The sequence below is a fragment of the Siphateles boraxobius genome, unplaced genomic scaffold (genome assembly GCF_051911475.1).
Source record: "Siphateles boraxobius isolate OS27281-9 unplaced genomic scaffold, OSU_SipBor_1 30, whole genome shotgun sequence".
NCBI lineage: Eukaryota > Metazoa > Chordata > Actinopteri > Cypriniformes > Leuciscidae > Siphateles > Siphateles boraxobius.
The window spans coordinates 12,199,343-12,214,564 of record NW_027508920.1 but is presented as its reverse complement, the minus strand read 5'-3'; the positions used below and the strand labels follow the sequence as shown (position 1 = coordinate 12,214,564).

General features: G+C 42.0%; 1 protein-coding gene across 1 annotated transcript in view; it reads left to right on the top strand.

Moving 5' to 3' along the window:
• Positions 1-14,189, top strand: part of tnfaip8l3 (tumor necrosis factor, alpha-induced protein 8-like 3) — a 52,245-nt gene extending 38,056 nt beyond the window's left edge. Inside the window, exon 2 of the mRNA XM_077248244.1 lies at positions 12,344-14,189. Within this exon, the coding sequence (XP_077104359.1) occupies positions 12,344-12,906 (563 nt within the window). The 3' untranslated portion in view covers positions 12,907-14,189. The remainder of the gene's footprint in view (positions 1-12,343) is intronic.
• The last annotated feature ends 1,033 nt before the right edge of the window (positions 14,190-15,222 follow it).

Sequence of the window (15,222 nt, the reverse complement as noted above, 5' to 3'; positions counted from 1 at the left end):
TATTAATACCAGTGAGGTTAACTGAATTACATTTACAATATGATGGGGTTATTTTATAATTATTTATTTATTTATTTATTTATTTATTTATTTATTTATTTATTTATTTATTTATTTATTTATTTATTTATTTATTTATTTATTCATTTATTTATTTATTCATTTATTTGCCTGTTTCCTTCATTAGTCATATAAGCTGGCCACACTAACAATGCTGATTAAATTTACAGTGATTCTAAAGCAAGCCCTGGAGAGACACAAATACACCCACCCACACACTCACAGACTGCTGGAGGACCAAAAATAACCTCTAATAATGTCTATTTGTGGCGCACACACATTGAGACAAGCTTGTGTTAATCACACACACACACACACACACACACAAACACACACACACACACACACACACACACATACACACACACACACACACACACACACACAAACACTCGTTACCCCCGCGGGTGCTTGTACCACTTCTGAATCTGGAGCTGCGAGCTTGTCAGGTGAACTTAAGTGTGATGTTGTGACACCACAGTAGTCATTAGCAGTTCTCTCTCTGTGACTCCATCATAAATGACTGGTATGACAGGAGGATTAGGGATAGTGGAATGCCCCAGGCTCATTGCTCCCACACTGAGACACATTGCATTCATTATCATCCAGAATATCAGCCAGAACTCGCACCCGCTGCAAATATGATACAAAAAGTAATATACTGTAGGGTTTCTACGTGGTATAGAACACCAATGTGTCACAGTGTTGGGTTTGTGTTCCCCTGATGTCCACTAGATGTCCTCCTTTCCCACGGTGTCCTTCACTTATGAACTACATTTCCCACGATCCTTTGTCTCATCATTGCACTCAGCTGTTTCTTATCACTGATCATTGCACTCAGCCAATTCCCCATTATCATTGTCGATTCCCTGTGTATATAACCCTGTCTGTTTCAGTATGTGTCACGGAGTCCTTGTATTATGTCCCCACACTTCCGTTATTTGTATCATACTGGTTCTCGTTTGTATTTTATGTTTTGGATTGCCTTATTGGACTTTTGACCCCTGCCTGGATGACTAAGAGTTTGGATTGCCCTTTTATATTAAACTACTGCTTTTGGATTTTCTGCCTCCAGTGTGTGTTCCGTGACAGAAGGACTCCGTCACACAAGATCCAGCGGTATGTTTCTCAATATCTCTTCCCCAGCCACCGAGCGGGAGAGAAGGGAGTTTTTTAAGGGGACCCGATTAGTTAAGTTTCGTGGAACCCGTGGAGGTCGCAGTGGAGGAGGTGGTCGAGAGCCTGTTCACGTCCCGTCTGCCCAGTCAGAGACTGTTCACGTCCCGTCTACCCAGTCAGAGACTGTTCACGTCCCGTCTGCCCAGTCAGAGAATCTTCACGTTCCGTCTGCCCAGCGAGAGACTGTTCACGTTCCGTCTGCCCAGCGAGAGACTGTTCACGTTCCGTCTGCCCAGCGAGAGACTGTTCACGTTCCGTCTGCCCAGCGAGAGACTGTTCACGTCACGTCTGCCCAGCGAGAGACTGTTCACGTCACGTCTGCCCAGCGAGAGACTGTTCACGTCACGTCTGCCAAGCGAGAGACTGTTCACGTCACGTCTGCCCAGCGAGAGACTGTTCACGTCACGCCTGCCCAGCGAGAGACTGTTCACGTCACGTCTGCCCAGCGAGAGACTGTTCACGTCACGTCTGCCCAGCGAGAGACTGTTCACGTCACGTCTGCCCAGCGAGAGACTGTTCACGTCACGTCTGCCCAGCGAGAGACTGTTCACGTCACGTCTGCCCAGCGAGAGACTGTTCACGTCACGTCTGCCCAGCGAGAGACTGTTCACGTTCCGTCCGCCTTCCTGGGCCGGGACTATCTGGAGCGTCTGGCTCGGATCCTGGACATGCCCGTGTCTGCTGTTCCTGAGCCGGTGTCTGCTGTTCCTGAGCCGGTGTCTGCTGTTCCTGAGCCGGTGTCTGCTGTTCCTGAGCCGGTGTCTGCTGTTCCTGAGCCGGTGTCTGCTGTTCCTGAGCCGGTGTCTGCTGTTCCTGAGCCGGTGTCTGCTGTTCCTGAGCCGGTGTCTGCTGTTCCTGAGCCGGTGTCTGCTCCGCCCTGGCCGCCCGAGGGGTCTTCGCCGCCCTGGCCGCCCGAGGGGTCTTCGCCGCCCTGGCCGCCCGAGGGGACTTCGCCGCCCTGGCCGCCCGAGGGGACTTCGCCGCCCTGGCCGCCCGAGGGGTCTTCGCCGCCCTGGCCGCCCGAGGGGTCTTCGCCGCCCTGGCCGCCCGAGGGGTCTTCGCCGCCCTGGCCGCCCGAGGGGTCTTCGCCGCCCTGGCCGCCCGAGGGGTCTTCGCCGCCCTGGCCGCCCGAGGGGTCTTCGCCGCCCTGGCCGCCCGAGGGGTCTTCGCCGCCCTGGCCGCCCGAGGGGTCTTCGCCGCCCTGGCCGCCCGAGGGGTCTTCGCCGCCCTGGCCGCCCGAGGGGTCTTCGCCGCCCTGGCCGCCCGAGGGGTCTTCGCCGCCCTGGCCGCCCGAGGGGTCTTCGCCGCCCTGGCCGCCCGAGGGGTCTTCGCCGCCCTGGCCGCCCGAGGGGTCTTCGCCGCCCTGGCCGCCCGAGGGGTCTTCGCCGCCCTGGCCGCCCGAGGGGTCTTCGCCGCCCTGGCCGCCCGAGGGGTCTTCGCCGCCCTGGCCGCCCGAGGGGTCTTCGCCGCCCTGGCCGCCCGAGGGGTCTTCGCCGCCCTGGCCGCCCGAGGGGTCTTCGCCGCCCTGGCCGCCCGAGGGGTCTTCGCCGCCCTGGCCGCCCGAGGGGTCTTCGCCGCCCTGGCCGCCCGAGGGGTCTTCGCCGCCCTGGCCGCCCGAGGGGTCTTCGCCGCCCTGGCCGCCCGAGGGGCCGCCCTGGCCGCCCGAGGGGTCTTCGCCGCCCTGGCCGCCCGAGGGGTCTTCGCCGCCCTGGCCGCCCGAGGGGTCTTCGCCGCCCTGGCCGCCCGAGAGGTCTTCTTCGCCCTGGCCGCCCGATGGACTTTACGTCTCGCCCTGGCCGCCCGATGGACTTTGCGTCTCGCCCTGGCCTCCCGATGAACTGTGCGTTTCGCCCTGGCATCCCGATAGACTTTGTGTTTACCCCTGGGTGCCCGATAGATTTTTTGTTTTGCCCCGGTCCCCGGTTAAACCCTCACTCCTTGTTCCTGTCTCCCTTCATGGACCTGGCCCACCTTCCCTCCCCCTGATCCTCCACCGTTCCACCTCCCTCCTGAACCTCTTGTATTATATTGTGTTGTGTTTTCTGTGTTTCTTGTTGTTGTCATGGAGCGTCTGGTAGCCGCTCCGTAGAGGGGGGGTTATGTCACAGTGTTGGGTTTGTGTTCCCCTGATGTCCACTAGATGTCCTCCTTTCCCACGGTGTCCTTCACTTATGAACTACATTTCCCACGATCCTTTGTCTCATCATTGCACTCAGCTGTTTCTTATCACTGATCATTGCACTCAGCCAATTCCCCATTATCATTGTCGATTCCCTGTGTATATAACCCTGTCTGTTTCAGTATGTGTCACGGAGTCCTTGTATTATGTCCCCACACTTCCGTTATTTGTATCATACTGGTTCTCGTTTGTATTTTATGTTTTGGATTGCCTTATTGGACTTTTGACCCCTGCCTGGATGACTAAGAGTTTGGATTGCCCTTTTATATTAAACTACTGCTTTTGGATTTTCTGCCTCCAGTGTGTGTTCCGTGACACAATGTTTTTGGACAGGTATGGTTTTACCATGGCATCCCTTGTGAAAAAGAAGTACACTTTTAAAAAGAGTACATATTATTTAAAAGAATATATGCAAACTGAATGTAATTTTTTTGGAACTGAAAATGTATTATAGTTTAAATGTATATTAAATATAAATAAATGCATATTTTTACTTAAGTACCACTTAAAGGGACAATGTGTAGTTTTTAAGGTATTTTATTATCTAAAATCAATATTTTTATTCATAAATACAGTATGTCCTCAATGGTGTACAAATACCTCTGCCAATTATCTGACTTATCCTCGTAAATGAAGAATTTATTATCTTTATATACATGTGACGGGTAGGTCCACGGAGGCTTCCATGTCGTTGCGCCATCTTGAAAAATAGCAGAGAGGGTCAAAAAGTACTAGGCCAACGCATTTCCACAACGCGTTTTCGTTCAGAGCCAGCGTCACGTGACTGAAAGCAGCAGAAACGGAGGAGCAGAGCAGTGAGAGGCGCTTGTCACTGCCCCGGCAAGTTTAAAAGGCTCCATTGCACTGTTATTTTTAATGGCGGACCATACATTTGCCGATCCACAGGAGAAGAAATCCTTGTCGCAAAAATGTCCAAAATTGAACGTAAAAGGAAACGTTCAACGCTATTAGAAGACTTCCTGTAATAGGTTTTTGGTACATAACAGCTACCGTAGATGCAGCACGCATTTGAAAAAGCGAGGCGCTGGAGAGCACAATTCGTTTGAATGCAAAATACAATTTCACCGCTAGATGGGAGAAATTCCTACACAATGTCCCTTTAAATACATCTTTATATATAATTTATTCTCTTTGTAATAATGTACTGCTGAATGTACTGTCAAGCATTTATGTTAAACTTGAAATTATAATGTGCTTTACATGTGTTTTAGTATGTTAGTCAACACGAATGTACTTCTTTAAAGCATGACAAAAAGATGATTGAAACATGATTTAAAATGTGCTTTAAAGTAAAAATTTGAATATAACATTATTACGAAGTGCACTTTTTAAAAGTGTACTTAAGTGTGTTAAGAAACAGTCATGGAAGTGTACTCTAATCAGACTTAAGTGCCCTTTTATTTCACTAGCTGCAAGTACAGTGTTTAAAAAATATACTTTTAATTGCACTATAAGTGCAAATTCAATAAAACTATGCATACTCATTTTTAGAAAGGGATTTATTTGAAGTGCCATGCACTATATGATATACCATGTTATAAATCAATATGCCATTGTATTACTATTTGATACCATATTATTAATCAGAGTATTTAAGGCCTAAAACACTAAATGCAAGTCTGGTTCAATAAGTAACTGCCAAAATACCAAATCAAAGTCCGCAATCAAAGAGTTGATACTTCAGTGAAACCTATCTAAAATGAAGAACGTTTCCTGACCTTTGCAATAGCATTCTATGAGAAATGAAATCTTCCACGGGGACTGGGAAACCCTTCATAAAAGTATTTGACATTGCACAGAGCGGAAAATCATGAGGGGAAAATAAAAATATGATGATATTTCTTTTTCTCTAGCACTTTGTTTAGCCATTTGGCTCAAGTACTGTATATTTCAAAAGTATTACAGACATAAATTACTTTGTGAAACATAAGCCTGTCTATCGTTCAAAATAAGATGTGTCATATATTTAAAATCATCCCACCTCATTTTCCTACAGATGATCGATTGAAAAAGGTGAATATGCAAACACATGAACACAAAGGATCCATTGGCACTCCCTATGCACTTTTCAAACAGAATGTTTCACCAAAAGAAGTTTTCTAGGTTTGAAATGCTAAAGCAATGGCTATAGTTTAATAACTAAAAAAAATGCAAGAAAAAATCAACTCAAACCAAGCACAGAATCAGTGACTTCACTAATGTCATCCAGCATATAGTGCCGCATCTGATCTCTGCACACCACAACAACAGCCTGAACATTGCTAGCTGACACAGACGGTCAGATGAAAATAAGAAAGGGACAGAGAGTCAGAGAGAGTTTTAATTGATGTTGAATTCTGACTGATTATTTATTTTATTTTTATTTTTCAAAAACAACAAAAACAAATCCGTCGTATATTGTACTTATGTGGGTTTAGCTTGTTTTGTATGAAGAGGTCATGCAAGCTTCAAGAGCATTCCTCATTCTCCATCTTTAGTTGTGTTCTTCTGTTCCAAACACAAGATAAGGTTAGCAGGACACCAGCACACTATTATGACAGCAAAATACACAGGCTACTTGTTAAGATACAATATCTTTATAAGAAGATCCAGACTGTTTTCAAACTGGTCAACCAGCCAATAGTCTACAAAAAACAGCTTTATCACCTTTAGAATTGTCATTCAATAAGTTCTACATAGCTTGTGTGTTTCTTTTTTTAAATTCACTAAACACTTGTGCATGGAGTATTTCGGCATGTTCTTTTTCACCACCCACCCACAGTCCAGTTTAACTAGGCCCTATGCGTTAGCAAGATGCACATGTATTGGGGAAAAGTGAATTGGTTTGTGAAGTTTAGGGTTCATGTATTCATAACTTTCAGAATATTGAATCGAATTGGATTCATTCGGATGAGCAATTAATTAAACAATTAATTTTGCACAGCCAACGTAAAGCAGAAGGCAAACTGAACATTTTTAAAAAGGAATGTTTGTACAGATTTTTTAGTGATCAATAATTTATGAGCAGTTATTCATTATATAAAGGTTGAAGAGCATCACATGCCATTTCTTGATAGTCTACAGCATCCTCCCCAATTTAGTTTTCATTCAGATCTGGCATGCGAGATGAGGAACTGCGCATGCTGACAGTCTACAGCACACATTTCTTTGGATTTGTTTATGCCTTTACCTGATTTGCATATTGCAAATGTAATTTATTTTTAGTGAACTACCTTTGCTCTTTCAGACAGCCGGGTTTATGACTCGCTACGTCCTCTAACCACAGCATGGACCAATGCCAAAAAGAGCAGAAACGCCTGTGTAGCTGGTCAGTGTCAGGTTGGTCTGGTGTGTGTTGATGCCTCAGGTCGTGTCTGTCACTCACTGACTTTACATCATCACAGAGAGTGATGCTAAACAAAGCCTCGATTCACATCAATAACAAACGACAGCCCTGACACAGATGCAGACACAGTCAAACGCCTGTGCAGCAAAACCAACTGCCAGGAATGTCAGAGCCAATTCTTAGTTTTATCAGGATTGGCGTTTGAAAAGCCCATGTTGGTTTATGTGAAAATTTTGGCACCACTAAATAATTGTGGAAAATATACAAAGACGAAACATCCTTCTTGTTTTATGCAGGCCGAATGCACAAAAAAACAAAAATACAATGCTATGTAGTTTGAATTACGAACAAATGATATACATGAGCTAGTTCTTTTAATGAATCATTTAAAAAAACTCACAAATGAGTCGCAAACAAACTCATTAGTATAAAATGGCTGCTAAATTAACATTTGACTCAAACCACAAGTTATTACTTACAATCATATCTGACTCAAAATCCCATCTCATATTTTTTTCCACCATCATGTCCCTTTGGGGGCTCCATCATAGCTTTCCTTTTAGTAGAGATTCCCCCGACTACATATTTTAGTCGATTAGTAGTCACTCATGTTAGCCATTAGTCGACTAGTCGGACGTTTATTATACTAATTTAATTAGTTAAATACTTTGGGAGTGGCATTGGAAAATGGTTCCAGGGCTGAGAAAGAATTATATGTAACATTGTTCTTCATTGCAGCTTCCACACTCCACACGAACACTTGGATATGCGCCTAATAAAATATATACATATATAAACAAAATATAACATATTATACAGTAAAGGTAGGATTAATGAAATTAAAGTGGACTCAGAATCAGAACATAATTGTTAAATACTTTTCGTTACTAAAAACACATATGTAAATGGGCAGCCATATGCTTATGAGTTCATGGTTGTGATGTCACACCAATGACGATTTATGAACAAGCCATCTTTGCAGTTTAGTTTCAATAAATGAACTGCAGTAGCATATACATTCAAATCAGCTTCGCATTGTGATTGTGATTTAAGCAATCTCTTCCATGTAAATTGGAGCAAACATGACAAGAACCACAACATTTGGTTTCTAGTTCTGTTGTGTCTGGTAGCATTGCCCAAAAATACACCTAATTTGTCGAAAATCCTGCTCCATTCAATTGTTCATTGAATTATGTTTTATTTAGTTTGGGGGGAGCATGTTCAGACAGCATTAAAACATATTTTAGTTTAGCATAAATCTTAGCAGTACATTCGAGAGTACAACCATATTTCAAAGTCAATAGAAGTAAATATGAAATTACATATAAAGATGTACTTAAGTCTTACATAAGTCAAAAAAGCACCCTTAAGTTCGACTAGTTGCATTTAATATAAATATAATCTATAATACATTTTCATTTAATTGCAAATAACATGCACTTAAGTGTTTGAAAACATTACATTCAGTTTCCACTTCAATATATTCTTTAAAAGTATTTTTTACCATATTAAGCACTCTTTTTAAAAGTATGCTAAAGTGTACTTCTTTTTCACAAGGGACCTCTGTGCTGCTTGTGTCAAGTACTACCAGCTGAGCTACAGGAGCAACAATTGTATGAACCAGTTTGTCTTTCAGAGTGAACATCATCATTCCTGTCAGTGACACTTGCTAAAGGTCATGCCTCGGTCATCTCACCTGGCAGCCAGATGTGCATGCGTGCATAGAAGTGAACTTCACTCTGGCTTTCTTTTTATTAAAAATGGTGCGACTGGAGCTCCGGTCAGGCATTTGTGTGGCATTCACGTGCCATTCCGTGGCATTCTCAAATGATGTATTTTCCAGACCACCCCACTGACATATAACAGTGATTTGTGTGAGGCAGTAAACGAGAGTGACGGGTTCTCGGCAGAGGAGTTCAGGAACGAACAGCTTCTCTGTATTTGGTTCTGAAATGTTAATCACGTCTGTAGTGTGTAATTTGAACTAGGAGGTATCTAAATAAAATTTGCTCTTAGATTGCTCACACCTCCTACAGATAAACACGACAAAACAATACCCTCCTCTCTGTGCCATCTCACTAGCTCAGCCCGAGATAAACCCACACACTCTGACATACAACGATGGCCTTATACGGTCACCATAGCTCTGTTCCCAAACCTAGCGAGCTGCCTTGTCATCTACTGCACATCTGCAGCTACCTTCTAAGGCCCTGTTTACACCAGGTATTAAGATGCATTTTCAGTGATCCGATCACAAGTGGTCAGGACGCATTACCGTTTTCACCTGGTCTTAACATGCACATTTTCGGATTTTGTATAGACTAGGGGAGTCCAAACATGCTCTTGGAGGGCCAATGTGCAACACAGTTTAGGTCCAACCTGCCTCAACACACCTGCCTGGAACGTTTGCCTAAACCTTGATTAGCGGGTTATGGTTTGTTTAATTGGGGTTGTGTAACTAAACTATGCAAGACAGTGGCCCTCCAGGAGCACCTCTGGTCTAGACCATACCCTCTTATGGCTGGTACACATTGTACGATATTGGGTTGTCCCAGATTAAAGATGACCAATCTTGGCAATTTCTGTGGTCGTGGCTCATAAACGGTGGTCCTACGTTGTACAGTTAGAGGGGTTCAAAGACGGCCGTTACAACAGCCTTGCAACCAAAGATACAGTAGCCTGCGATAATCTTCTACAGTGTCAGAAATTTTGCATGATCATCTCACAGTGTTTTTGCTGCTACGACCTACAGCTTCTGACTAGCCAATAAAAATGCAGCATGAAATGGCAATGTGACTTAAACTTAAAACTACTAACCTCAAGGTCCATTTGCAAAATTGGCCTGCCAAGTTGGCCTCTTTTCCCTAGCCTTGACCGTGTCCATCTTCTCTTCTTTCTTTTCCTCCACTTTTTTCAGCGCACATAAAAACCACAGTTGCCAAAGTGTGATTCATCATGCTCTATTTGTTTACCACTAGCACATAATGATGACATTTTATTCTTCTATACTAACTTGTGTCGTAGTCTACGATTCAATATAGGTGTCATCATCGTACAGTATATTTACATGTCGTACCCAAGTTTATTAGATCCATGTCGTACAGTGTGAATTGTAATGATCTTATAGAATTGCCGAAATCACACAGTCTGTAACAGGCATTATTTTGTCACACTTTACATTACTTGTGAGGGAGCGCAGAGTGTGCCACACAAATATGATTGATTGAATGAAGCCATTACACTGCTTATGGCTTTTCGATCGCATTCAACAACACGAGCGTCTACACTACAAAAGCAATCCAGTTCAATGTGTTTTCACATCTTCTGGAAGCAGTAAAAAGTGAGCAAGTTCAAACAGTTTTAGACCCTGTTTAACACCTCTTTAACATTGACGAAAATGCATCTTAATACCAGGCCTAAGACAGCATCCTAACTGACATAAATTTGCGATCCCTTTGGGTTTATTTAGAATTTTGCATTAATGACTCACATAAAATGTTGTCTAAATCACAATTATAAACAAACACATTCTGAAGACAAACTAATACCACAATTTTTTTTAATTTTTATTGCAGAGACATCCTTTCCAGAAAGCATGTGCTTTAAAGATCCTGAAAGATTTGTAACTCATGCTCAGAAGTCCATTATAATGCAAAAATACAGCACAAATATGTACAAAAAGAGGAACAAGGCTAGACAAAGAAAACATTTCTGCAGCATGCTACCATGAGTGCTCTTAGTGTACTTCCTCGGAAATTAGTGTACAGTACACGTGTTTCCTGTACCGCTTTTCATCCCTGCTGAATCTACAGAGCCAGTAGTCTAAATGAATGTGAGTTTTAAAAAAGGCTAAATAATGGCAAGAAAAAACATCATTCTATTGAGTTGTCCTCATGAATGTGCTTGTGTTTTTGCTTTGCATCTAGCTTGAACAGTGTAGTCTTATTCACAGAAAAAAAAAGATCATGATAGCCAATGAGCTTGCATGCTCAGCCTTCAAATACTTGGTTAGCATTTGCCTCTGAAGTGCAGCACGCTTTCAGAAACCCTCCACCTTCCCCAGCTCCACCTGTATAGATCTACAATGGGTAATTCTACAATATTGTACAGCTGCAGCATGGCTTGCTCACAGCAGCGTGACGTGTATGTATTGTATTGGCAGAAGCAAGTCCCGTACTTGCTCTGCAGCAGCATCAGCAATAACCAACAGCAGCAACAGCATAGCAGATCTATTCCACCAAGACCAAATATATCAACATTGTCATGCCTATTACCATGCCAAACACTCCACAAGTTGTCATGACAGAAATGCATTTCACTAAATATAAAGATTCAAAGGCGAAACTTGCCAAAACTAGATCATCTGTCTGTTTCTCCGATCACAGAATCCCGCATGAGATTCATTGCCAGGACCATTAACCCTCGGCCCTCCCTAAATGCACTCAATTTTTTTCTTCTCCTATTTTTGGCCTAAATCTTATTATTGAGTTATTGAACGTACAGTTTCCACCTCTACAACAGCCGGTCAGACAGACAGCAAACCTCAGCAGAATGAACATGCTGAGAGCTCTCACACACCTAGAGGAACTCAGTGTCAAACAGCACAGTCGGACCAGGAAGTTGTTCTAATATTATCACAGTACATTAGACACTGAATAAATCATTAGTAAATCAACAACTTTGCTGCCATCCATTTGCAAACAATCTGGTTTAGTGACACACCTACAGTGGCTCAATAAAGTCCCTCTTAAATAGTGTATTCATGTCATTGTGTTACATAAAATCAGTGGCATCAGCCAATGATGCAATGCCTCTACAAATTAGCTTTTATAAAAGCACAAACAAAAAAAATAAATGTTTGTCTTTATTATATTTCATCAAAACTTACTCAACTTCATAAATGGTTTCCCTTTTTGTTGTCACTAAGGAAGCACTCTTATTTTTCCCACTTTTCACAATCCAATCAGTTCTTGATAGATCTTTTTTTCTCTTTTTGAACAACCTGTCTTACTTATAAATATATCACATTGCTGGAGTAGAATGGGTTGTGAATGTGGCACGCCTTTTCCTGTTGACATTAAGTGTGGATTACTTTAAGTGTCCAAATTTTAAACAATGAACAAGATTTCATTGAAAAATGTTTTTTTCTTTCATAATTTCATTCAAATTTGAAATTAAAAAAGTGAATATGGAATGAGATATAGATTTCAACAGCAAAGGAATGTCTCAGTCTTTTAAAAATGCTAGAACATTTCATTTGACATCAACTGAATGGAGGTTACATAAATAATCAGGGTTCAGAAAAACATTCACTCTTCTTTTTGAGCAAAATATGTTGAAAGACATATGAATGTTTTGAATGTTTCACGTTTTATGCCTTTCAGCACAGTATGATTTTTGATAGAGTTGTCTGTTAGGCCGTCCTTGACCTGGGTGCTCAAAGCACTGCAGCCCATTTACAGAAAAAATGTTCTCTAGAACATTGTTGACATTCAAAATGATTTACATGGGAAAGAGAAAACAATCTTTTGAGTGGCTAACGTTGTTTTTTTCTTCTTTGTCTTTTTTTCTTTTTATAGGGCAAGAGAGCTTCAACTCCAAGAGTTTGGCCCTTCAGGCCCAGAAGAAGATCTTGAGTAAAATGGCCACCATGGCCGTTGCAAACCTCCTCACTGATGACACCAGCAGCGAGATTCTGGACGAACTCTACAAGGCCAGCCGTGAATACACCAAGAGCAAAAAGGAAGCCCACAAGATCATCAAAGATGTCATCAAGATCGCGCTGAAAATTGGCATTCTCTACCGGAACCACCAGTTCAGTCATGATGAGATGGAGACCGTTGAGCGCTTCAAAAAGAAGATGAACCAGGCAGCAATGACGGTGGTGAGCTTTTACGAGGTGGAGTACACGTTCGACCGCGGCATTCTTTCCGAGGTGCTGATGGAATGTAGGGACCTTCTTCACGAGCTGGTGGAGCACCACTTGACCATGCGCTCCCACGGGCGAATCGACCACGTTTTCAACCATTTCGCAGACGTGGATTTCCTGACCGAGCTGTACGGCCCATCTGAAGAATACAGATTTAACCTGAGGAAGATCTGCGACGGGATAAACAAACTCCTAGATGAAGGCACACTTTAACCTCCAGTTCACAGTCCGTCGGATGAGACTCCATCAGGCCGCTGGGATTCGAACTGAGTAATTTTACACAACTTGTGTTTTTTGTTTGAAATATAGGCTGTCATGATAACTTGATGATGGGATTGTAACCCAACCTGTAGGGATGGTCATCCAGACGCAGATTAAAATCAAATCCTTGTCTGTTTTGTCAACGTTCCGAATGATTGATTGGGGAAAATCTGTTTAAGTGGAAAACCTGAATGAATCGGTGTCCCTAAAACCTGCCCTTTGTGTGAAATTGCAGGAACGTTTTAAATTACGAGCTCCTTTATATGCACTGTATGAAATTTGACCTACCTATCCTTTAAGAATGGCCTATAAATGCAACCCTAGCTATCTCCAGTATGTCTACAAGAACCAGTTAAGATGTCCAGTTAATCTACTTGAAAGTTAAAAGGATATAGTTCACCCCGAAATGAACAGTCTGTCGTCTTTTACTCATCCTCATGATGTTCCAAACCGGTATGGCTTTATTTTTACTGTGGAACACAAAGGAGATGTCTAAGTTAAACTTTCAATGTCTCCTTTTCCGTAAAATGAAATCAACAGGAACAAATGGTAACAATAAATGTACCATAAAAATAATCCACTGAAATTTGTCCATATTCACTGATAATTTTCCCTTCTGACAACTTTTTTCACTATACCAAAATTAGGTGAAATAATCAGTTATGAAAGATGCACAAAACAATGTGAGCACAAAGAGCACAATTCGTTTGATTGCAAAATACAATTTCACTGCTAGATGGGAGAAATTCCTACACAATGTCCCTTTAAATACATCATTACTTAATTTTGAAGTCCAACGCCATTCACTTTCTTGTATGGAAAACATCACCTCTAAGTAATACAGGCTTAAAACAAGATAAGGCAAGTAAATGATGATGGAATGTATATATTTCTGGATGAATTATCCCTTTAAGATTGCAGAAGAAATGAGAGTTTAATAAAAAATTGCGCAGACCTTTGTTGAACAGAGTGTTTGCCAAAAATAAATAACTGAAGTGCAGCAGAAAGATTGTAAATAAACTTTGGGGTTTTGGTCTTTTCTCCTTTGCCTTTCTAATGACTCAGTGTCACAGCAGCTCCCATGATCCTGTGCTTGGTTTTTCCAGATCCTGATGTTTCAGAGCATGTAAATGTGTGTATACATGCAGGAGAGAAATGTGACTATTCCATAAGCCTGTTCAGTAACCCCAGAGTGCAGCACTATAAGCTGTCATTAAACAGTCCATATGAACTTCCTGTAGTGTCCTTTTGTCATTTCAACTACTGTGATTGCTCTGAGGTTGATTATTCCATACTATTTAGTCAGTTAGAATGTGCATTGCTGCATTCCATACAAAGTCAGTTATGGAATATTTCTACTTCAATATCTTTCCCCCAACCGTAAAGCATTCTGTTGCCATTTAGAAACTGGTTTATTGTAATTCTCCAAGTAGGAATTTGGATGGACGAGTTAAATGGAGCTCAGCATTATTATACTCAACAAATATGTTCAGATAAGTATTTTACGGCTGTTGCTTGTCAGACTGAACAAACATTATCTCTACTGTAAGTCACGTCACACTGTGGGATCTCAGTTGTCTTTAAAGGTAATAGCTTTGAAAGCATGAGATCTCACCCTCCCTTCAGAGCGTCTCCAAAGCCACACCTCCTTCAAAACACATGAACTCACACAGCAGAGTTTGCAAAGCGTCATGAGATGAGATGAGATGAGATGGCATTAAACTACCTCAAGTCTCAAAGCACAAAACATTACAGTAATTAATGTTGATAGTTTTGATAGTGTTCCCATTAAAACCAATAAATTCGAGTCACGAACCGTTCCGAGTATAAAATTTAACGAATGCGATAATTGGACGAACATTTTATGGTCCTATGCCTTCCACAGACGATATATATATATACATTTAAATAGATTTTGACCTTTTTACATTTTGAGCTTTTTACAAAATGTGTACAAACAAAACTGTATCATCAACCTTTAATACGGTAAGTACAACATATGATCAATAACAATATGCTTCTACCATAATTCTTTAATTGACAAGCCCTGTTTCCCCACTGATATGACTTCATGTGCACTCACCTTGTAAAAATGATCATTCTGACAGGACTTGAAAGCAACATTGGATAATGTGTCTGATGGGAGTACAGTTCATCTAGGTCCCACTTTATATTAAGTGGCTATGGTACTATGTACTTACATTGAAATTAATAATTTGATACAAAGGACTTATTGTGTACATACATGTTATTACATTGTACTTATAT